Source organism: Gigantopelta aegis, chromosome 3, assembly GCF_016097555.1.
Source record: "Gigantopelta aegis isolate Gae_Host chromosome 3, Gae_host_genome, whole genome shotgun sequence".
NCBI classification, from domain to species: Eukaryota; Metazoa; Mollusca; class Gastropoda; order Neomphalida; family Peltospiridae; genus Gigantopelta; species Gigantopelta aegis.
The window spans coordinates 90,092,126-90,118,231 of NC_054701.1; the positions used below are offsets into that span (position 1 = coordinate 90,092,126).

Below are 26,106 nucleotides of genomic sequence, written 5' to 3' on the forward strand. Positions count from 1 at the left end.
TGATCTGGTTAAGACCCTGTCAAGCCCACATAATTTTTAAAATTAAATCTGAAAACAAAATTCCTCAAGAATTGCCGATCAAAAAAATATAAAAATTTCGATGTCACATATCAATCAAAATGTCCGCCGCCATTAAAAAATGTACGAATACACATTCTGTGCAAAAGTATATGCGATAATTGTAATATGACACGTTTAAGCTGCTGGCCACTAAACAGACAGCTATAATCACAACTGCCAGTCAAGCTTTGTCAGCTACAATTACCATAATCAAATTTGTTTCATCTGCAAAAGGAAAGTTGCCAATAGTTATCGTGTCTGTAACCGTTGTTTGTATGTAATTGGCATACACCTACTTCTTCTCCATACCAGTTTTTAAGTGATAGGAAATCCGATTTAAAATATCGCCAGGAAAGGCATCGGAAGATCACATCAGCTTTATATGTCAATTTGATTTTCACCAGGGATGTATTACTTCAGAGTTAGGAGGTACTGTCTTCCACATTGTTTTCGATGCCTATGATCAAATGCAACATGCAAGCATCTTAGCATGTGATCAGAGCAGAGGCGGGTCTAAGGGGAGAACCAGGGGGCCCAAATATATTCAAGTACCTCTTTTTTACCTGGTTATTAAAACAAAGAAAGATGCATTGGGTTATCCTTTTCACAAGTTGGTCCATGTGAACTTTTCCCCATTAGCCGTCCCCCCCCCCCCCCCTCCCATCCAAAAGAAAACAAAGTCCTGTCTTCGCCCATGCAGAGCCTCAAATCTTGGGCTTCCATTATCAATATTCGTTGATGTGTCTATGCCCAAAACCTTTTCGAAATTCTCACGCATGTGCCTGCATAGCTAAAATTAATGATAGAAGTACATATACCGTACTTATATTTATTTGACCGGCCTCGGTGGCGGCGTGGTTAGGCCATCGGTCTACAGGCTGGTAGGTAATGGGTTCGGATCCCAGTCGAGGCATGGGATTTTTAATCCAGATACCGACTCCAAACCCTGAGTGAGTGCTCCGCAAGGCTCAATGGGTAGGTGTAAACCACTTGCACCGACCAGTGATCCATAACTGGTTAAATAAAGGCCATGGTTTGTGCTATCCTGCCTGTGGGAAGCGCAAATAAAAGATCCCTTGCTGCTAATCGGAAAGCGTAGCCCATGTAGTGGCGACAGCGGGTTTCCTCTCAAAATCTGTGTAGTCCTTAACCATATGTCTGACGCCATATAACCGTAAATAAAATGTGTTGAGTGCGTCGTTAAATACTAGTATAACATTTCTTTATACTTATATTTGTGTGTGTTCTTAATACATTACCGTAATTTCAACTGCAACACAAACTGATTACTTCAGCAACATGTACAATACAATGTATATTTCATTTTAAAATCACAAAACAAAAACAAACAAACAAGTAGAGGATTATCATTTTAGTAATTATTGTGTTTCCAAAAACATGTGTTAAAACAAATGGATACAGGACAAACTGGGATGCATGAAACAGGACCAAACGGAGACACCACACTTGATATATTGTCTCCAATCACCATCATGGTCGTTTTCGTTTCCCCAATACAAACAGTATGTCCATGGATTTTTAATAAATAGATTTTTCTCAGGATCTGAATGATTATAGATAGTAATTCACTAGCAATTATGCAATCAGTTAAAAGACAAAATAGACTGGTATAGCAGCATTTTATACCATGTTGAAAGTAAAAGGATAATTCCAGAATCTTTTCAGTTAAGAATGGACTGCAAGCGATAACTACCAATACTTTGCATTAATTTTGCTTATCTATTTGTGTTTTAATCCGATCGTCCTCAATATTTTTTTGTAACCATCTGTACGGCAACCATCAAGGCAACCATCAAAGCAACAGACGGTGCATCTGAATCAGTACTGCTTAGCGTCCATACAAGATATTCACAAAGCTGATTTGGAATAGAACTTTCTGCACCTCCCCTTTCAGGTAAAACTTTTTTTTTTAATATTGCAATATTAAGTTGGTGTCCATGCAAAATGTAGATAAAAGGGTCCACTAGATTCATATTCGAACCACTATCCCCCCACCCCCCCGGTCGAGACCATGCTACGCTCTTGCCATGCATAATGATACATGGACACCTGAATGCTTCAAATGGAAAAGTCAATGGTTGACACATAGACTAAATAATAACAGTCAGTAACCAGAAATTTTATTAGTCTTGTATTTATTAACGTATTGTTTGAAGTAATTATTTTGAATATCAATTTAAGGACTTTCCAGAACTAAAACTCTTGTTTCCCCAAGTCTTGAAAATTAAAAAAAAAAATAGCACTGTTAATTATTAATAATACTGGCCTGTTTGGTATAGTGGTTAAGCCATCAGTACCGGCTCCTATTCAGAGCAAGTTTAACAACTTAGTGGGTAGCATCTTCATAAATCAAGGCTAATATTCGTTCCTCGTATTCAGCCTTGATACATGTCGTCAAGAAATCGTGCCACAAAATGCTTAAATTTCATTGGATGCGATGAGATCTGATTGCAACGAATCGCAACGCTCCTTATAGATTCCCTTGTTATTGTAAACAAAGATGGCAGCGCCAGCGTCCGGCGGTTAATTTTTGATACTGCTTTCAAGATTGTCACATGTTACCGATGCTGTGATTGGTCAGCGATGTCATCGTGCAAGGGGCGTAATCGGTGTTACAAATTTTCTTCCAATAGAGGGCGCTAATAGTGGATATCAGTAATCTTGACTACATGTATCAAGGCTGAATACGAGGAACTAATATTAGTCTTGATTTATGAAGATGAGTGGGTAGTTGTAAGGCCACTACACCGATTCTCTCACTAACCACTAATGACTGACCACTATCACTTGTCCTGGACAGTCAGATAGCTGAGGTGTGTGCCCAGGACAGCGTGTTTCAACCTTAGGTGGATATAAACAGCAAAATAAGTATAAATGCATTTATAACACCTGTGTGTAATGATCTCATGCAACCAGATGTTCATGAATAAATAAAACCAGCCATATTCTTCCTACATACTTTTCCTTTGCCCTAAACAATAGTCCTGTTATTAATTTTAAAGGTAGTATCCACCACACTCCCATAGAACCATAAGGTACAAGTGGTAAAAGAAAGTAAAGGTAAATCAACACAAAATAATTGCTTAACATGAAATATTCATATCCCTGAAGTTCAGACATTCCAAGATGTGGATTTGTCACAAAGGCACAAGCTTAATGGGCTGTACAGTTTTAGTTTTTAACTCTCACAAGTTTACGATCTTGCAGTACAATACAAAATGACTTGCAAAGACGATACAATGCATTGCTTAACAGAGATTTGTTAATTAGGCCCTTGGCCTGGTGCTTATAAACCTTTTAGAGTCTGAACTCAAGACTCTAATATAGAATCTGACACTGTATCATTATGGCAACGCCATACACACACTGTATGCGTGTGACATCATTTGAGATTGAGTCTAAACTCTAAATGTTTTATAAGCATGGGCCCTGGTCTATCAAATTCAAACAGCAATATAATCTAGTACATTCTGTTTTCTCAGCATAAAATGTATGTAACAAAAAGTTGAACCTGATTGTATTAAAACATACAATAAACATTTGGAACATACAATAAACATTAGGTTCCGTAAAACATTTTCACATCTTAAATGAACAATATATTTAATATATCACAACACAGAAAATAAATATTATTTTCTGCTTTTTTTAAAAATACAAACTGTTTTTAGTAAGGAATACTTTATCATATATAAAAAAAAGAAAAAACGGACAATAAATATTGGGAACCTTTACAAGTTTTCACATATTAAAATGTTTGTAATGAATATATAATTTTATAAAATTACAAACAATAACATAAGAGATATTAGATCATTTTTTTCTCATAAACTCTAATCATTATTCAAACTAATTTAGTGAAACTACCTGTAACATTTACACCTTCTCATTTTGAAGGAAATATCCCGAGTTTGTAGCCATTCTAAAAGTTTTCAGCACATTAAATATTTGTACGTTTTTATTATTATAATTACAATTTAATTACATTTTCTTCTTTAGAGTATGATTAGCTTTATGCATTTCTGGACATCATAATGTCTTGTAGTATCTCAGTATTAATTTTAGTCTAAAATATTTTCATCAGTAAGAAATGTATTATTTCTTTCCACGGACAAACAAACTTTGGTAATAATTGGGCCAAATGACATTCAAAATGTATTTATCTGCATAATGCTTTATTTTTAACACATGTTAAGGTATAGTGTTTAAAGAACAGAAAAAATGCATGACGAGTTTTTAATTTTGTTGGGGAAAGACATGTAAGGCCGCAATCACATTTATCCGTTTTTTCCTTCCGCTTCCGCACCCGTTATCCGTCGTCAGTCAAATTCGATTGTATTGAAATCAATGCGTGCAAACAGACCTACCCGTCTCCGCTTCCGCACACTTACACTCGTCCGCACAAATCGTTCCTGGACCGATTTTGACTGAAGCGGACAATGGATGCGGATAGGATTCCCACAGTGTGACATCATATTTAGGGTATTTCCGGACCTCGCGATTCAATTATTCGTAGATACAGCTCTAATTACATAAATATCTGTCTGTCTGTGTGTCTGTATATATGTCTGTGTGTTTGTGTGTGTAAGTTATTTCATTATTCCATCAATGTAAATATTTTCATAATTAATTTTTATAGTGGGGTTGTGGTAAGGTGGGGTTCAAACATACCCGAACCCATCAAGTTATTCATTTTTTGTTAAAGGTGAAATACCACCCATTCCCACGAAAAATAAGTGATACAGGTATGCCACTGAATACATTTACACGTGAAATCACAGTATTCATGAATTTCTTGTTGAAATGATGACTTAATATCGACCAATGGCTATAAGTAATTTGTAATCAATTTGCTATAAATATGAAAACGTTATTGTCTGCAGTGTCTTTTACTGGTGAAATTTATATGTTTCAAAGGTACGTAGTTATGTAGGTTGTTGGTCTGGCACTTCTGGTAAATGCTTTATTTTCCGTATAAATGTTTTCGTTAAAATTTTATTCTCTCATTCAACATTAATGGGTAGTGAACCGTATATAGAAGTGAGACAGGGTTACTATTTAAGTAATTAAAAACGAAATACCCCATTCATTGCAAACAAAAGTAACTTCCTCGCCGTTACTAAAATTATAAAATTATCATATATGTACTCCGACCATAACTTTGTTATTTTACATTTCATGTTGTAATTGTAACAGAGAAGTAATTTTATAAAATTTGGTTAATTGAAATTAAGGTTCCATATAATATTGACTATTACACTAATTTGTTTCTATATAAAATTTAATAATACCAAACTAAAATAAAATTGTTTATTTTAATTTTATTATTGATGTTCAGTGTTATAAAATGCCGAGACAAACAGACGACTTCGATTACGAGAAGCTTATAGGACTTGTCCGTGAGAGGGAGATGTTATATAATCCTGCACACCACATGTACAAAGACGTACAGATGCATAAAAATATATGGATGTCCATTGGCAACGTCATGAAAATATCAGGTTTGTATAACCCTAGCATCTTGTGTAGGCCTACTTATAATATGGCAATGCATGTAAATAAAAATGCATGTAATAAAAAAAAAAGTAAAGATATGTATTTTTGAAATATGTAATCCTAATTTATATATGAAAATTACGGTATGGTACAGTACGGCACAGTGCAGTACAGTAAAGAAAGTAAAAAAGTAAAGTAAAGTTTGTTTTATTTAACGACGCCACTAGAGAACATTGATTTTTATTGTATGCTTCGAAGTATATATACCCTACAACACACATGAATATAAAGTATTCTCGTGCAGCAACTGTAGACATGCATTTTTGTTAAAATTACTGACAGGTGTGTTCGTAAGCAACGGACAACGAACGACGGATAACGGGTGCGGGAGCGGGAGCGGAGAGTAAAAAACTGATAAATGTGATCGCACCTTAAGTCTTGCAAAGGCTCAAAGCTCAGGATAGTCCCTTTAACTACCTTTGATCATAACACAGAAACCAAACATACATCGGTCAGTGAACTCACAAAAATAACATCATCTATACAAAAAGTGTTAGAACAAATAATATTTCCTCATTTTATGTATCTCGTTTGACAAAATATTCAATAAGATAGTGGTCTACAAAAGAACACGACCATCAAGCAGTTTGGCCACAGTGAACATGGTCGCAGTCTCTCCACACTTAGTCATGTCTTGCTCATCAGATTAGTTTTGCTCGAGCACTCAGGCTCTGGAGAACTGCTGGACAGAAGGAAAAAGAAGAAAGCAGGTTGGAACTACTGTTTGTCTTAAGTGGCCACTTCTGACACACTCCCTTGTGTGGTTGAGTGACAGTGTAAGTGTAACACTACTAACAGTGACAGTGTAACACAGGTTTGTCTGTACTTGAATAATTGAAAATGAAAATGATGTTAGGTCTAAGAATGGGAAAGACCTTTGGACAATGAACTCTAGACAGGAATGCACAGGTCAGCACCAGGTGAGATACAGAATTCATAAGATCCTATGGACATGAAGATGGGGAATAGTTTGCCGTAACACAATTGAATGTCACAAGAATTGCATTAAGATGTAGTTCCTGAGATCTGGACCATTTGAATGGATCACAATTAGGACACGAGTGGAACTGAACATTGTATGTACATCATCTGAGCTAACTCACAGAGTTAACTTAATACAATCCCATCAGCAGAGTTATAGGTAGACATTTGTTTCACTAGTTGAGCCAAAATGTGAACTTCAATCAACAACACACAAAACTGAGCTAAGCCATTCTGGCACGTAGTAATAACTAATGTACAATGCATATGTATGTCCAGGATATGAGCCAGATGAACAATGCATCTGCAGTAGGACATCATACATTGAACATCATGGGACTCAATGTATATACTCAGAGCTAAATTTAGACCTCAGTTACAATCCAATTTCTATTAAGACCTTGTTGTACATAATTATACACAAGAGTACATACTCTAATCCACACCAGTTTGCACCTCAATACAATCCAATTATCAAGACCTTTGTGTACAGTACTACACACGCAGTACATACTTAAAGCCAAAACATTCTAAACGTTAATTACAATCCAATTTCTATTAAGACCCCAGCCCATCATACTGTACATATTTGGAGCTGTTTAGCGCCCCATTTTAATATTTTTATCTACACACTGAAATCACTGTTATGTGCTTAAACTACCTTAGGCACTTAAGGTGATTTTAAGTTCAAGATCTCTTTATAAAACGGGGCCCTGAACTTCATAACAAGTCAATTTTTAGAGAATTGTCAGATACCAGTCTAGACTTCAGTACATTCCAATTAGGAAAATCTCAGTGTACAATAATGCATATACTTTTAATGAGTCGGTCTTGATCTCCATACACTCTAATCAGCAATAAAACCTCACTGAACATGACCATACCCACTGTACGTTTTCTGAACTAAGCCACTTTAGATTTTAATACAAGCCCATTTGTAGCAAGACAGAGATGTACAATACTGTACAAATTCCGAACTGAACAACCCATCATACAATATGATCTGCAGAAAGACTTCAATGTACAGCTGTTCTACACTTATGTACTATACCATTTTCAGTGAGATGTCTTCCCATGTACAACTAAACAATCCATCATACAATATGATCTGCAGAAAGACTTCAATGTACAGCTGTTCTACACTTATGTACTATACCATTTTCAGTGAGATGTCTTCCCATGTACAACTAAACAATCCATCATACAATATGATCTGCAGAAAGACTTCAATGTACAGCTATTCTACACATCTGTACTATACCATTTTCAGTGAAATGTCTTCCCATGTACAAGCCATGTAAATAGTCAGTTTTTTTCACAGTTATCTGTTAGTGTATTCTGTCCACAAGGTTTGAACTGACAGGGAGCAGGATGCAAATGCTTCTCAATCTGCAAAATTTGCTTTCTCATAATCAAGTGTCACATGCAGCTTTTATTTTTTCAGTTTATTCTTGACAGTATTTCAGATATATATCCAGAATTCCACAATTTCAGGAACGATAAGTCTTCCACTCTTCCACATAGTTTTTTTTTAAAAGTTACAATTCTGAGACTTGATTCCTAGCACTTCTTAATATTGTTTTCCAGCCTTTGCTTCCAGCTTGAAATCTCAAATATTGCTCCAATTTTACGAAGTTAATTTTGAGCGTTGGTCCATGCTGACTGAAGCACCTATGAGTTATCCGTCATCATCTTGACTGGACAAAGATTGTCTCCTGCGGGTGCAGGCCAGCGTCTTTGATTGTCATATCAAAGTCCATCTTTGACAGCTGCCGTCTGGGGAAATTTGTTACAAGTTCGTACTGTTCATCAGAAAAACCACTTGATATAACATACTTCACAAGAGCCTGAAAAAAAAAAAAAAATCAGGCTGTTGGCTAACTTGCTAGATTTCACACTGTTCACTTAAAATAATACTTGACAAAAATTTGAAATATAGAAACTAAGTTGGTTTTGCCATACCAATAAGACTTTCACACTAATAGATAATGCCATTGTATGTGTATATATATATATATATATATATATATATATATATATATATATATATATATAATAGTAGACAATTATTTATACTTAGTTACTCAACTCAAACATTACATGTTGAATATGTGGATAAGTCAATTGAAACGTTTGTTTGTTTTGTTTAACAACACCTCTAGAGCACATTGATTTATTAATCATCGGCTACTGGATGTCAAACTTTTGGTAATTCTGACATGTAGTCATCAGAGGAAACCTGCTACATTTTTCCTAATGCAGAAAGGCATCTTTTATATGCATTTTTCCACAGACAGGATAGCACATAACATGGCCTTTGATACACCTGTCATGTGGCACTGGCGGGAACGAGAAATAGTCCAATGGGCCCACGTCCCACCCCCTCAACTGAAAAGGGATGTGTGTATAGGTTGGGGAGGTGGATTCGGGTGTTAGTGAGATGTTATAATTCTAATACGAACCAAAATGTTTGAACCAGTTCCATCCATAACATTAATGAATATATATAAATAACAATAATTTAATCATTGTAGTAGTACCACCATGAATAATTTAGGGGCAACAAGGGCTATAATTCTACACAAAAGTAATGTGGCAATACAATTAAAATCTTATGTATGAAAACAGAGACACAAAACAATAAGACGAAAATGTGATTCATCCATTCAGATGAGCAAATACAAAACTCCTGATAGTGATGCTAACCTGTAATGTTGATGAGCAAGGTAATGACAACTGCTGTCTTTTCCCATCGGGAAACCGAATCATCAAATTTGTTGTTGGATCTAAAACATAAATATAGTTGTAAATAACATTTAAAGAAATGTTTTTAAGAACAATCCATTCACTTGAAATATATGATTATGAATAAATAAAGATTTAATGTTACAACAGAGAACCTGCACATAAAGAAAGCTATTTTGTTTGTCATGCTAAAGGTGGACAACTCAGCTGCATGCACAGAACAAGTGTTAGGCTAAACAAAATAAATTTCTGGTCGATTTTGACCGTCGTGTGTCAACCTTTTAAAAAAGTTTCCACGGTATGACATAAAACCATATTTGGAGCCAAAATGCCATCATGTATGAACTAGGACGTGCAATATGATTTCAATTTAAATATGCCCTTTATTTCGGTATCAAATATACCCACCTTTTCTGTGCAATCCGTTATAAAAAATATTGAAAAATTGAAAAAAAAGAGAAAAAAAGCTGCATCAATTCTGGAAATTTGGTCTGACCAGAGACCCGACTTTTTTTTTTTGCCTTAATGAGTTAATGGAAAAGAAAACATACTGCTATAACATAGATTACTACATATATACTACAGGGAACATTTTGTTCAGTCTCACATTGAAATTCGCTGAACAAGTTTCAGAGACTGCTACACAATTCTAAATGTTGAATAGTAGTTGCTACTCAATTATTAATCAATTAACAACTGTTGCTATACAAAGTATTTCTTGTACTATTACCCAAGATTTGAAACTGACAGGGAGCAAGAGGCACCTAAAATAAGACTATTAAATTCAGTATCATAAAAAAGAGTGCAAAACAAAAAGAAAGAAAATGATAAGTTAAAATTTATATAAATTACGCTTTATCAGTACAAACAGACTAGAATTAACATTTGCTTCCAGATTAAAATGTAATAAGCAGTTTGTTTTCCATTTCACATAATGAATTTTGACCCTTGATTACCAATAAGCCACATACATGCATTTTTTTCTTAAACAATGCAGCACATACCATGCAATATTCACGTTCCAGTCTAGAGCACTTGGTCTCACAAAATTATTGAACATTTTGATAAATCTCAATCGGTTGGACTATTTAAAAAATTGTTGGCCTCTGCTGCTTCACTAAATGTTTGGTATAGTAGGAAGGATTTTTTTAAATGTCTACTGACTTAACATTTACGTGCAAGTAATAGTCAAGTATCAATACAAACCATTTATACAGTAAAGTTGAAAAGCATTAACCTCATGTTATTTAAGTGGATAAAAAAAAAAACTTCCTGACAAACATACCTGATTGGTTTCCCATAAAATGTTGCCACTCATGTTGGTTATTAGTTATTTCCTCCTTTTCACCAGAGGCATCAACATCCTTCTGACCATCCGTCTCAACTGTTGCTATAGAAGACTGTCGCCCGAAATCCTCCACAAAAGAAATGGAAGACCTATGACTGGAAGCTCTATCCACCACACACTTTGTTTTATCAGCCAACCGACTATCACAAGGAATACACGTATTATTTATAGGACTTTTAGCTGCCTTGGAAGAAACACGTGACTCTGCAACAGACAACTCTGTAGTCCTTTTCACCACACTTACATGTTCAACGTGTTTAGTGTTTACATTATTTTGAGCACAAGGTTTTGTTTTTGTTGGAGATTTATTTGTTACAGATTTCAATGGCTCGGTTCCGCTGTCCGAGTTATGGTCGGAATCGGAGAATGTTTCCAAGTCGTCTGAGAGACATTCGGAGTCGGAAGTACCAAACAGTGAGCTGTTCAGACTTTTCTCTGGTTGCTTCAACGACTGCTGAATGGCTTCCTGCAACTGGTCTTCTTCACTGGCTTCCAGCAAACTGTGCTCCTGAAGAAATAAAAACAAATAAATGAATAAATAAATAAATACACAAATAAATGACCAAGTTAAAGTTAAAAAAAATTGTTTAACACCACCACTAGAGCACATTAATTACTCATTAGCCAATACAAGTCAAACATTTAGTTATTCTGTTAAGACTGCCCCAAAGAATTAAAGTACCACATACCACTATTGATCAGAACTCCAGAAGAAGATACTTTTTTAAATTTTCAATGTTAACTTTGTTTTCTTTTTTTTTAAATTAATAATGTATTGAAAATGTTAAACATATATTAGTTCCCCAGAGGATACGTATACATAAATTCATTAACTACTGGTATCTAATCAAAATTCAAGGGAAAAATAGACTTTTAAATTTTCAATTTAATTTTTAAAATTCCAAAATATATTTCTGTAAGTTAGTGAAGACTGCCCAAGAATATCATAGTATCAAGTTTAATAACTATCCTATTAAAACTTTTTCAAAATTTTTAAAAATATTTCTCTATTAGGTTGTGAAGACTGCCCCAAGAATACTTATAATAAAACATTAGAAGATAAGACTTAAACTTTTCAATATTAAATTTCTATTTAAATTTAATAAAAATTTGGAAATGTCCTATCTATCTCTCTATTAATTTGTGAACACTACCAGAGAATCAGAATACCCAGTTTCAGAACTATTCTAGAGTTTTGATCAGACAATTATAAAATTCAATATTTCTCTATTAGTTTCTGGAGAGTGCCACAAAGAATCATTATACCAAGTTTCAGAACAATTCAATCAAATTTGATAGACTTCATACAAAAAGCTGGATGGGTGCCGGATAAATCGGTATTAGAAAAGCTCTGCTGGTGAATGTCATAACAGAGCTAAACAAAACAACAATGCACTAATACCCAGGTGAAACACTACCAGTATCACTATCCACATCCTGACCCACACACACACACGACTACTAATGATCTACACACTGCTCAACCCCACTTGAGGAACAAAAAGCCCCACACTGATAAATTCCATACAACCCACATGTGTAGGTGAGAATTTGTGTATTGTACAGTATAGTAATACAAACCAGTTTGTGTTTTTTGCAGGGTGGTGAATCAGCCCCTTCTGGGTCAGGATGTAGAGCGAGAAACTCTGTAACTAAAACAAACACAATATGTAAAGAAACACACATTTGGTTTTACTAAAACAGAGTATAAGCTAGATCTAAAAAGGTAGTTAAATACATTTCAGTTGGCCAAAACACCCTTTCAAATTGCCGCTATTTCTCGCTCCAGCTAGTGCACCATGACTGGTATATCAAAGCCGTGATATGTGCTATCCTGTCTATGGGATGGTGCATATAAAAGATCCCTTGCTGCTAATCGAAAAAGAGTAGCCAATGAAGTGGCAACAGCAGGTTTTTTCTCTCAATATCTGTGTGGTCCATAATCATATGTCTGACACCATATAACCGTAAATAAAATGTGTTGAGTGCATCATTAAATAAAAAACATTTCCTTCCTTCTTTCAAATTGCAAATTTTCAAAATTTCATTGTGAAGAATATTCACTACATTCAACTATAATTTGCATTAAACAATTTGGCATCACAACTTAAACCCTGGAAATAAAATTGAAGTGAAAATACGATACTTTCCAACAGATATGGACAATAAAATATACATTTACAATTACACATTTAAGATCAAAACAATTTTCAACTTACTTAAATCGGAAAATGCTGGGGTATTGACTTTGTTCCAAACTGCCAGATTTTCACCTGAAAATATCATCATATTATATTAACACATTTGATACATTATTCTCTTCAACTAATTATTAACACATTTGATACATTATTCTCTTCAACTAATTATTAACACATTTGATACATTATTCTCTTCAACTAATTATTCAAGTCGAGCGACATTTGAGAGCAAAACAAATGAATTGGGAAATATTTAGTGAATAATTTGAAGTGAAAAAAATTGTATTTCAGGATTTGTATATTATTTATACACACACACACATACACACACACAAACAAAATCTACTAGAGTTTGGGGTTTTCATGTACAATTAAATAAATTTCTCTCGATTTTTATGTACATTTAATAAAAACTGGTAAGAAATAAAAATTAAAGATAAATGACTGTGTAACTGAATAGTCTGTTTTAATGAGCATATCTAGAGAACTGTTATTCACCAGTTTGTGGATCGAGAATAGCAATGTAAGGCCAGGTTGTGATTTCATAAAACTGCATGTACTTCTTTCCCTCCTCACTGTCATGGTAAACCTGAGAAAAAACACAAGCAAAAAAAGAAAACATTGAATAATGATTGCTGGTTGAGGGGCAGAATAATAGGTGGTTACAATGAACAATGTTAGAATGAACCACTGACTACTTTTTGAAGTCGTCACATTAAGCCCACAGCTAAAGCTGATAGGAAGTGACAGTTGAGTGGCAGGATTTAGGTCAGTCAGTTGAGTACTGTATAATTCCTTTATTTTCGCGGGATCAAATTTTTGCGATTTAATGAAAATGAGTCAATTCGCGAACATTTATTTTCGCGAATCCCCCAACCCCTAAAAAAAACAGAAAAAAAAAAGAAAAAGAAAAAAAAATAGAAGTAGTAGTACTGATATGAATAATTTTGATTTGAAAACGGAACTTAGTTTTGCCGGTTCAGCGGTCGTGAGGCTAATCTGTAGAACAAACCCCATAATATGCACGCACGAGTAGGCCTAATGTACACAGTAGAGATCTGCTGTAATGAGTAAAACCATAATATGCACACACGAGTAGGCCTACTGTACACAGTAGAGATCTGCTGTAATGAGTAAAACCATAATATGCACACACGAGTAGGCCTACTGTACACAGTAGAGATCTGCTGTAATGAGTAAAACCATAATATGCACACACGAGTAGGCCTACTGTACACAGTAGAGATCTGCTGTAATGAGTAAAACCATAATATGCACACACGAGTAGGCCTACTGTACACAGTAGAGACCTGCTGTAATGAGTAAAACCATAAAACAACAGTTTTCCTACTTGAACCAATCAAGACTTTTATTGTTGACAAGCTTATAAACTTAGAAAAGGTGCTGACCGTAGTTTTTCCTTAATCCTCATAATTGTTGTAAAAACCGAAACCGAAAACAAAACGAAACGAAACGAAATTTGAAGGCACAAGCTACTAATGCTCAGTAACTGAGTTTGATTGGTAACAATACCAGTAATAAATTGCCGTCAAAATACTAATTAAAAACGATTTGTGATTGGCTAACAGGCAAAATCTTTAGTGTAAAGTCGCGACATGCATTATGAATGTAGCGCTTACCAAATCCTAAAGAATGTTTGTCTGCAGAACAAGCGATATCTTTTGAAGCTGCCAATAATGCCACCGAACAGGCAGAAACTAGTAGTAAAGTAAACCCAAGAAAACGTAAACGTGACGATTACGGTTTATATGACGAAAAAATCCTTGCTAAGATTGCCCGTTACGCAATCGACCACGGAGCAACAAGAGCGGCTCGCAAATTTACTGTTGATCTCGGTAAAAAACTGAATGAAAGTACTGTTAGAAGTTTAAAGGCATCTTACTTAAAAACGACACGGATTACTAGTACTAATGATGGCAGTTCGTTAAAGTCATTGCCGAAAGGTCAACGTGGACAGCCTCTTATGATTGGAAAGTACGACAACTGGTGAAGGAGTGGGTGAGAAGTGTTAGGATGCACGGAGGTGTAATTAACACTGCCACCGTGACCGGCACCGCGATCGGCATTGTGAAGAAACTTGAACCATCAAAGTTGCGTGAGTTTGGTGGGCCACTACAAATTACAAACACTTGGTCGAAATCGTTTTTATCCCGGATGGGCTATGTCAAGCAGAAAGGGAAGAAAGAAGTAAAAAAAAGTGCCCAGTGATTTCGAAACGTTGAAATCACAATTCATCGAACGTGTGGAAAATGCTAAAAGTGAAAATAATATCCCTGATGAACTGATCATCAACTGGGACCAGACCGGCGTCAACTTGGTGCCTGGCGGTGACTGGACATTTGAGGAAAAAGGTGCCAAACAAGTGACCATCAGTGGGAAAGATGACAAGCGCCAGATTACCGTCCTACTGGCTGTCTCACTACAAGTGATATATGGCGGAAAAACTGACAAGTGTCACCCACGTATAGAATTTCCGGAAGAATGGAATGTTACACACACAGAATCACACTGGAGTAATGAAAATTCCATGTTGGAATTCTCTGAGGAAATTGTAATTCCATACATGAACAAAATGAGAAAAAATCCCAAGATGGCAAATGATCAACGATGTATTGCTATCTTTGACGTGTACAAGGCACACCAGTGTACGGCATTGCTCGACAAACTGAAAAAAGCACACATTCAGGTAGTGTTCATTCCGGCTGCGTGCACCGATCAGCTACAACCTCTGGAGTTGACATTCAACAAAAACTATAAGATGGAACTAAAAAGATGTTTCCAGGAGTGGTTCTCGGCTGAAATAGTGTCCCAGATGGAAGAACAGGAGGATAGCGGTTCAGAATCCTCAGTGGAGAAAGTACAAGTTGACTTACGTCGGAGTATGATTAAACCCATTCATGCCCAGTGGCTTATTCGAGCACATGATGCTATGAAAGGAAAAATGGATTTAATACGAACAGGCTTCAGACTTGCAGGCCTTTGTGACAAATAAAAATAACATTTTGAATCTGAACATCTATCAATAATATCTGTGATAAGCCTAGTCCGGATTTTTTCAATTCCACATTTTAACATGTGTAACTTCCGTCGTTCAACACGTGTAGTCACTATCTGATGAACTGATCGCTAGCGCTTGCGAAGGAAAACGGCATAAAGCTTTTTAATGTTAGTATTGTTTTATTATCATGTATGTACTTTGCATCGTGTTCTTGATTTAAAGTTTTAAGCAGATTTTGTGTTTTGTGTTGTTTTTTTCCGTGACAAGAGGGACATTGCATTGTTACTATTAGCCTCGATAATTAGAAACTAATGAGTTATAGTTGAATGAGACTATATTTTCTAAGTTGGCCTTTATTTTCACGTAGAATATATTTTCGCGAATTTCATTCACACGCGAAAAACGCGAAAATAAATTCCACGTGAAAATAAAGTATTATACAATACTCACTTAAGGTGCCTGCGTCAAGGGAACGAACCACCTTGGTGGATCCATTCAACTTATTGGATGCACCACAACCAGTGCACCAGAATTGTCTGTGGGAAAGTGTATATGAAAGATCTCTTGCTGCATTAGGAAAATGGTAGCAGGTTTCCCCTAATGACGTGTCAGAATTACCAAATGTTTGACATCCAATAGCCCATGATTAATTAATCAATGTGCTCCAGTGGCGTCGTTAAACAACGATGCGCTGTCGGTTTGGGATCGATCCCCATCGGTGGGCCCATTGGGCTATTTCTCGTTCCAGCCAGTGCACCACAACTGGTATATTAAAGGATGTGGTATGTACTACCCAGTCTGTGAGATGGTGCATATAAAAGATCCCTTGCTGCTAATCGAAAAGAGTAGCCCGAGAAGTGGCGACAGAGGGTTTCTTCTCTCAATATCTGTGTGGTCTTTAACCATATGTCTGAAGCCATATAACCGTAAATAAAATGTTTTGAGTGTGTTATTAAATAAAATTTCTTTCTTTCTTTTGTTAAACAAAACTGAATTTAGATGGCCACAAGAAAGTAACATGTTGCAGCAAGAGGGACAAGGACTGGGATGTGGAGGTAGACATCAGGAGCTGCCAGATCACAAAGAAATAACATAGAAATCAAAGAAAAGGGGGATAATATAAAAAACATTTTAAATCACCACAGTAGATTTCTTTTTGCTTTACCCAACGCAATACAAAATACATTAATCAGTCAGAGTTAAAGTTTGTTTTGTTTAACAACATTAATCAAGAGCTATTGGATGTAAAACATTTGGTAATTTTGACATAGTCTTAAGAAAAAAACCCAGTATATTGTTCCATTAGTAGCAAGGGATATTTTATATAACGCTGTAAAATATGGGTAAATTGCCATGAAAGTCATACCTGATCTCTAACAGTACATGACAAAGCTAAATACAAAATGTCAGCTCAATATCTGAAGGCATTGCTCATAAAAAAGTTCAAAAAGCACTTTTCAAATGTTAGAAGTTCAGGGGCCACAACTCTGTCAAAAATGGGTAAATGGCCATGAAAGTTTCAAGTCTGTTTTTTGTTTGACACCTCTAGAGTACATTGATATATTAATAATCAGTAAACATTTGGTAATTTTGTCATACAGTCTTAGTTAGGAAACCCACTATTCGCCGATTTAAAGTGATACAGTGACATCTGAAGCTGGGTTTCTCTCACCTGCCAAAATATGAAGTGTGACTTGATGAGATCTTTGACGACTGGGTTGCTCCACACATCGCGGTTGAGCACCTGACAGAGAAACTCCTGAACGTTCTGTATGTTCACCATCAACCACTTGTTCTGGTTCGTTCCCGCATCACGAGCCTGCAAATAGTGGACTTTTTTATCCTGCAATCACTGTATATATGTATGTATATATATATATATATATTTATACCCACACATATATAGTGATATATATACATTGGCAAAATAGGATGACTGGATAAACTTCTATATTTTTGTTCAATGACCACAAATACAGCTTTTTGCTACAAACTATTTTTACACTAGTTATGACCAGCAAAGGAAAGTTGTATAGTTCAGTTACTTATTGTCTTGTTTGAATTTTTAAAATAAGAAATAATATGTTGTTATTTAAGAACTAATTTGTTTTGGTGTATAGATATGGTAGTCAACAAGGCATACAACACTTGTGGGCCTACTACCCTAGTAAATGGTAAAGATGAATCACTGAATGAGATTATGACTGATTGGCTACAGAGACCCTGGTGAATATAGGAAAATGACCAATTTTAGACATTACAAAAGATGTTCTATATGTAAACATCATTAATATTATACTTTTACTAGTATCTATACAAGGAACTAGGAAAAATTTCCACCTTTAAACTCAGGCGTATCTGTCAAATTATTATTCAGTCCATTAGCACAATGACTGTGTCAATGAATAAATTATTTTTGCTACACTCAATACATGTATCGCTAACTGCTAGTTGTAGTAGTCAGTGTACCCACACTGTGGAAGGTTCCCTTGAAGGTCAAGTCAATGGGTGGACGGAACAGATCCTCAAGAGTTTTCTTCTTGGAAGGCACACCGGTCTTCACAAACAGTTCTTGTTGTCCTGCAGAGACGAGAACATAATGGAGTTAAAAATAAATAAAATTAATTTGTTTTGTTTAACAACACCACTAGAGAATCTATTAATCATAGGCTAGGTGTCAAACTTTTGATAATTCTGAAAATATGGTCTTTAAAAGGAAATGCTACATTTTTCCATTAGCATCAGTGGATCTTTTATATACAGTTTCCACAGATACGGCAGCATTTACCAGGATATAAGCAGAGAAACATATATAAACAATAACACTATATATTAAGAGTACTGATAATGCAATACATGGGTCCTACCAGGCTCAACATATTTCAAAGGCTATATCTCTGTCAAAAATTGGAAAATTGCCATGAAAGTCAAACTTGATCTGAAAAAGTACATGATAAAGCTATACACAAAATGTCAGCACAATATTTTGAGGCACTGTGAGAAAACAAAAAGCCAGAAAAACTGTATGTGTCACGGATTAATGGATCTATAGATGGATGGCAATGAAACCTATAGTCCCCTCTGGTTCGACTTGTGGGGGACTAATAAAGTTCGAACCAACTCGGACAACTTGTCTATATGTGGGTGATAATAAACCTCATCAAACGTTCTAAATGACAGAATGTGGTTAACTTACTTGCTTCAGCTTGGAAATCACGAAAACCATCAAACACAGATCTGGCAGGTCCTCGGCGACGTCGGAAACCTGCTGAATAAAAAACAACACATTACAGCAATACAAATTAAAGCTGTAATCTTGTAAAATATTGTTATTAGTAACTAAAGCAATGTCTCCCATTCCTAAGGTTTTACAGTTTGTTATATTTTATCTCTGTTTCAGGAATTTAAAGATTAAAATTTGTCAGCATTAACAGCACTAGGGTAAAAGCAAAGTAGATTAAATGTAGCAGCCTTTTGTTGTAACTAAAATGTGAAGATGGATATTACATAGACAGTTAATGAAGGCAGCAGGATGCTGCTCACACACTGGGTGTAGATTGTGACGTAAGCGATGAAGGATGTTAATATTTTATTTAACAATGCATTCAACACATTTTATTTACAGTTATATGGCATCAGACATATAGTTATGGACCACACATATATTGAGAGGAAACCCACTGTCGCCATTTCATGAGCTAATCTTTTCAATTAGCAGCAAGGGATCTTTTATATGCACCATCCTACAGACAGGATGGTACATACCACGGCCTTGTTACACCAGTTGTGGAGCACTGGCTGGAAGGAGAAATAGCCCAATGGGCCCACCGACGGGAATCGATCTTAGATCGATCGTGCATCAGGCGAGTGCTGTACCAATGAGCTGTCCTGCCCCTCGAAAGTGATGAAGTGTAAAAACATATAATGTAACTGGCTTCTCTTTAATAACTTTACCCATGTTTTTTTATTTAGTCAGTAGTTTCTCTTACTACAAATACCTACCAAAGCTTGGCACATCCTCAATCAAACATTCGCGCTTCTGTGGAATTGGTGCTCTTATATCGTCTCTGTTTAAAAAATGATATTAATAATAATCATCATTAGGAAAAAACAATAAAAAACATCTTTCACAATACTGCATCAATCAACTTCAAGAAGTAATTAAGATAATCAATCATGTTTCTTTAATCAAATTTTAAAACTGATATAATATGAAACATTTGGGTGTTTTGTTTTGTTAATGACACCACTGGAGTACATTAATTGACTGATTGATGATCGGCTATTGGATGTCAAACATTTGGTCATTCTGATAGGTAGATATCGGAGAAAACCTGCTACATTTTTTCATTAGCAGGAAGGATATTTTATATGCACTTTCCCACAGAAGGAAAGCACATACCACGGCCTTTGACCAGTTGTGGTGTACTGGCTGCAATGAGAAAAAAACACCATCAGTTCAGTCGATCCACTGAGGTGGTTCAATTCTGTAATGCAACCACCCCAGACGAGCACTCAACCGACTGAGCTAAATCCTGCCCATTATATATAAAAAGACAGATCAGTAGTAACTTTAGCACTATTTTTTTTATATTATAACCTGACACTATGTTCAATCATCAGCTGTTTAAATGAATTCAATAACTGCCACTTCATCTGGTCTATTACTGTTAACACTTATACCACTCACATAATTGTGAAGTATAACAGGGCAACACGTGGCTTGCACAGTCTACAGTTTTGCCATAAGTGATGGCTGTGATTTTAGCTGAGTGGAAGGAAGGAAATGTTTTATTTAATGACGCACTCAACACCTTTTATTTACGGTTATATGGCGTCGGACATATGGTTAAGGACCACACTAACTGAGTGGAAGACACAAATTTAGGATTGAAAAAGCAGAAGTGACTTCTCCGTTCCAAGACAAATGAGGAGACGTTTGATAAAAATGGGTGAAGTGAACATTAATTGGTACATTTCTTCATGTTTATAATAAACAGCTCTAGCTCTGAGTGAGCCAAATTATCTTCTAAACTTTTCAAATTGCAAAAATCCAGCAAATTCAAATTCAATAAATTATCAATCAATACACAAACATTTCCCCCCACCAAATTCAAATAAAATTTGCCCTTTTTGGTCAAAATTTGCAACTGGTGAATTTGATGAGTGGCAAGACAATCAATGTGTTGTTATATTTAAATTAAGTAAAATAATTAGTATTTTCTGAAATTATGGAAATGAATCCAACCAATAATCAAACCATGCTTGACTAGTTTTAACTGTAAACGGCATGATGTGTGTCGCTATAGTCTTGTGTCAAAGTAAACAAAGGAATCAACATGGTGCTAAGTGATCTGTGACACTGAACAAGTTGGTATATTTACATACATCATGTGATTTTATTTTTAAAATAAATCAGGTCCAAACTATTATAGGGAGTTTGACTTCTCACTACCGACATCAACTTGGTGTTTTGAGCAAACTTTGGGAGTAAATCGTATAGGTCCACTGCTAGACTAGTCCTTTAAGTCAACTGTTGTCTTGGCATTTAACATGACTCAATTTATTTATAAACAAAACCGATGTAATGCCAAAACAAATTATGTTAAAAAAAATATTGTCTCTCAAAACAGTAATAGATTTTGTATCATTTTTCTGATCCTCTTGTAACTCAACTTCCATATTACAGGGTTACAATTTAAGAATTTGCCGCCTACAGTAATATTTTAAAAACATTGCCATGGATGAAACGGCCCACCGACGAAAACTTTGAGCCTGCTTACGTCAGGTTTTTTCCCAATGTGACTTTTGCAGCAAATCAACATGACTGAAAGGTTATTTTGCTGTATGTAGACATATTTTAAAAGCACAAATGTTAAATACTAGCAGATAATATACTCCAGGTATACATAGTTTGCCATCATTGAGCTTTACCGACGGTAAACATTTTTAACCAGTGGCAGAAAAATGCAGTTGGTGATGCACCCGACCTATGGCAATTTATATCTCAATGACGGAAATTGCTGTCGCTGTCAACGTTAAGTTTGAGTCCTGATACTATGAAATAATATTTTGATAAAAAAAATCTAATAGGCAAAGATATACATGTACAGTACAAATAAATTTATGTAAGAAAGCTTTACTCAGTGCTAGCCGTGGCAGCAGCATCATCACTGGCTACTGATGTGCCTGGGACTGGAGCGTCTAAAGCGGACGAGGTAGACGGGTGTGTGAGCGGATTCATCAGAGACACGTCATTGCTGTCCATGTGCATTCCAATCGCCAACTCGAGGTTTCCATTACAAGCCTCCAGGAATCTTTCTCCTACAATTGCTTCAGCACCTGGAAAGAACAACTTCCCAGTTTTATTATAAAAGTTTATTTTGTTTAATGACACCACAAGAACACATTAGTCCCCTACCGGTCCAACAAGATGGGACTATAGGTTTCATCTCCGTCCTTCTGTCTAGCTATCCCACATATAGTCTTCCCAGATGGTTTTTTTTAGAATCCCCTAAGATATTGACCAGAAATTTTATGTGTACGTTTATCGTGTACTGTTACAGATTAAGTTTGACTTTCATGGCGATTTACCCATTTTTGATGGAGTTATGCATACGAAAATTGTTTTTTCCAGACTTTTTTGTCAGAAGGCCTTGAGATACTGACCAGTAATTTTGTGAATAGCTTTATGATCTACTGTCAGTGGCAAAAAAACTGATCATGACTTTTATTAATTAAAATTTTAAATCATTTTTTATGACCATGTGGATTTGACTGATGAGCGATGATGGACAGCCTATTAAGTATTTTTTCATGAAGTTTGGCAGGAACAAATTTATAACAGTCAATATCTGACAACAGAACAGAATGCGTCATTGTACCGGTACACATTATATTGTTAAACACCAGCATACTAAGAATAATACATACATTTTGCTATGGTTGATGTTTACTCACGTTACCACAACACACAGACCTGGGACTCGTAGTCAGCAGAGAAATCCCACTACATATTTACTAATGCACCAAGGGATCTTTTATATGCACTTTCCCACAGACAGGAAAGCACATACCATGGTCTTTGTCCAGTTGTGCACTGGTTGGAACGAGAACAAAAACCAATCAACTGAATGGTTCCAACGAGGTGGTTCGATTCTGAAACGCAAGCACCTCAAATGAGTACTCGAACTGACCGAGCTAAATCCTGCCCCGCACTTAAGGTGATCTTAGCGCTAAGTCTGTTTCATAGAACTGAACCCTGATAAACTATAGGTTATGACACATCTGATCATGCAAATCGCTTAAATTTAAAACAATACTGATGACGACAATCAATTAACTGACCTTTAGAATATCCCTGTAAGCCAAAATAATACGTTTCATTTTTACTATAACATTGAACACTATCAAACAGTAGGTCTACTAGATAATTATTGTGTATCCAGTCCATTCCAAAAAAGCCGACAACTTTCCCAGCCCAAAATTGTTGGGATGCAGTCAATTCGTCCACTGAGGAACTCGAGACGATTCATCCACCACAAAAAATCAGTTCCGGACGATTCGTCCACAGGGTTTTTATTTTCCCAGTACATTTCATCCATGGACTAAATAATGTGTACTACATGTACGTGGGGGCTAAATAAATTATTAGATATATTTTACCCTGTATTTTTTTTGCTGTGTCGTAAATTTACAAAGGTGGAAATAAATTATATTGCATTAGATTACACTTGGTAGATGTTTTTGTAACAATGCAAAGCCAAGTTGGTGAATATGACGATGGAAGAGTTGGACAGATGCACGGCTGAAGCATAGGACCCGGCAGGGAGAAGTCTTTGCCATTTGGAGACGCTACACCAATGACGAAATTACTGCCAAAGAATTGATTCGTGCTGTTGCGACATTATCCATTCATTAGTTGGCTGACTGTTGGATGTTTCTCTTCCAGTGATCTTTGAATGGATAATCTCCTACAGTGATTTGTGCAGTTAACAACGACGAAATACCATTCATCGATTTTACACTGATTTAATTGACCAAAAACATTCACTTGTTCATTTCTACTAATGTCAAATATGTTAAATATGTTAACTTTTGAATGACATTTGTTGTTTTGTTTTTAATGTACATTTAATTAAATTGGAATTGAAGACAAGTTTTTATTTTATTTCGAGGTTATTAGGCATATCGGAATAACATGTGACGAGGGAGGGTACAGTGGATAGAATTTATGCCATTGAAGGAGAACCTGACATGGGGGGGGAGGGGTAATAAAATCTTCCGAAGTGGAGGCTTACATTACCTATTTACCACATCGTGACATGTGAGATAATGTACGAGCGAGTGGACGAATCGTCCACATAATGAATACAAATAGTTATTAAAAACTGGATATTAATGTTGAATTCTAACTCTATTTTACTTTTTTGGTTATAGTATACCACAAAATAATGTTACAAAAACAATTACAATGTCAAAGAAATAACTATTAATATGTTTGAAAAAAATGCAGTCATCGAGTGGTCCCCTGCACGTGCTGTAACCTCACCGTGTTGCAGGGGTGTAACATTCTCTTTGAGAATGGCCAATACAGCACAAATTAAAATTTTGAGAAAAAGTCAGTATCTATCTGTGATATTTGTATTTTTGTACAGTTCTTTACACTGTTTTTATTTAAATCTTGAATTTTTATTTTGATGTTGATCATCACCTTATTTGTTTGTATTACCATAGTTTGACACCCAATAGCCGATGTATTTTTCGTGCTGGGGTGTCGTTAAACATTCATTCATCAAGTGGACGAATTGTCCGAGGTGAGTGGACGAATCGCCCAGTGGACAAACCGTCTGGAAAGCAAATTGTTGAGGCTGGTCAGCCTGTCAGTGTCGAAATCTAGAGCATGTTCTATAATGTCATGTGCTGCCAGATATGTAGTTTGTGCCAGCACAGAAACAGTGTTTTCAATTTGTCACATTCGATGCTGTTGTATTAGAGCGGGAATCTTTGACTACCATTTCCTAGGCAGCAATTGCACGGAATTTATATAGATTGGTCTCCAAAAGTTAGCGAGCTAGTCCAAAGGGATGTAGTAAGTGTAAGAAAAGGGAAAGAGTTTGACCCGTACCCCTCTATTATCTATATCAAATCCTCTAAAGACTAGCCCTAACCCTAACCCTAAATGTAACCCTAACCATTGAGAGCGGAGTACTGGTCGAACTCATGCCAAATTACTGTAAGATGTGTTATGTTTATTGTGTAAGAAGTCAGAAAACAGGGTGCGAAAAGCGACTGTCATCTTTTTAGGCCCGATTTGTTTTTTGTTTTTAATATTTCAAGGATTGTAAATTATTAAAATAAATACAATGTTACCCAGTTACTCATAATTATTTTGTTTATTATATTTTCTTCATATATTAAACTTACCCGTAACGGCGCAGAAATGCTGCAAAACTGAATCAGTTTCCATCTCAGGCTTACTTTTTTCTGCCATCTTTACGAAACTCACAGTGAAAAAAACATAGACTGCTACCAAAGTCTTAACTTTAGAATGAACAGCGTAACATAAACAAGGAATCTACGCTATTTGGACTGGTTCTCTGTTGAGATAACGCTACAAAGGAGAAAAGTAGTCTTGTTTTCCCTTCCGAGTTTATTGAATACCGTAAACCGACCTACTAACTGTTAACTACAAAAGAAAGAAGAAAAATAAAACGTAACCCCACCTCAAAAACAAAACAAAACCCAGCAAAAAAAAATTCTGCTTCTCCAACTAATTAAAAATCGCACTTCAAATAAAACAAAAAAGGATCCATTTTGTTTAAACTCCATACTAGTTATGGCTAGTAGTAGTAATAACCAATCTACTTTTGCTAATGCGCGTGTGCGTGTGTGTTGTATGAAAGAAATTACATGGCCTGTAATGTTTATGTTTTTAAATGTACGTCTGCTTCTACTACTACTCATACTACTACTACTACTACTACTACAACCCCTACTACTAGTACTACTCCTACTACTCCTACTACTACTACTACTACTACTACTACTACTACTACTACTACTACTACTACTACTACTACAACGACTTGTAGTAGTAATTAATACAACTACTACTATTAATACTAAATAGTAATAGTAGTACTAACAACTACTTGACTAAATCTTAAGATGAG

General features: G+C 35.7%; 1 protein-coding gene and 1 long non-coding RNA gene across 3 annotated transcripts; one reads left to right on the top strand and one right to left on the bottom strand.

The window, feature by feature from the left end:
- Positions 1-1,350: 1,350 nt before the first annotated feature.
- Positions 1,351-8,319, top strand: LOC121369301. Its single transcript, XR_005957598.1, has 3 exons — positions 1,351-1,975; positions 5,420-5,582; positions 8,206-8,319. It is a non-coding gene; the product is annotated as an uncharacterized LOC121369301 (long non-coding RNA).
- LOC121369300 (UBX domain-containing protein 7-like) lies at positions 8,296-25,431 on the bottom strand. 2 transcript variants are annotated; one of them, XM_041494270.1, is made up of 12 exons: positions 25,358-25,431; positions 22,075-22,273; positions 19,934-19,998; positions 19,128-19,196; positions 18,405-18,511; positions 17,604-17,750; positions 13,411-13,501; positions 12,931-12,984; positions 12,293-12,363; positions 10,649-11,219; positions 9,325-9,404; positions 8,296-8,465 (listed from the first exon to the last, which is right to left on the bottom strand). In XM_041494270.1, exons 1-12 carry the CDS (start codon positions 25,422-25,424, stop codon positions 8,307-8,309), a joined length of 1,680 nt encoding a protein of 559 aa, XP_041350204.1. In that variant the 5' UTR covers positions 25,425-25,431; the 3' UTR covers positions 8,296-8,306. The 2 variants fall into 2 exon arrangements, with proteins under 2 accessions (XP_041350204.1, XP_041350203.1); XM_041494269.1 differs by having other exon boundaries at positions 19,128-19,199.
- Positions 25,432-26,106: the final 675 nt, after the last annotated feature.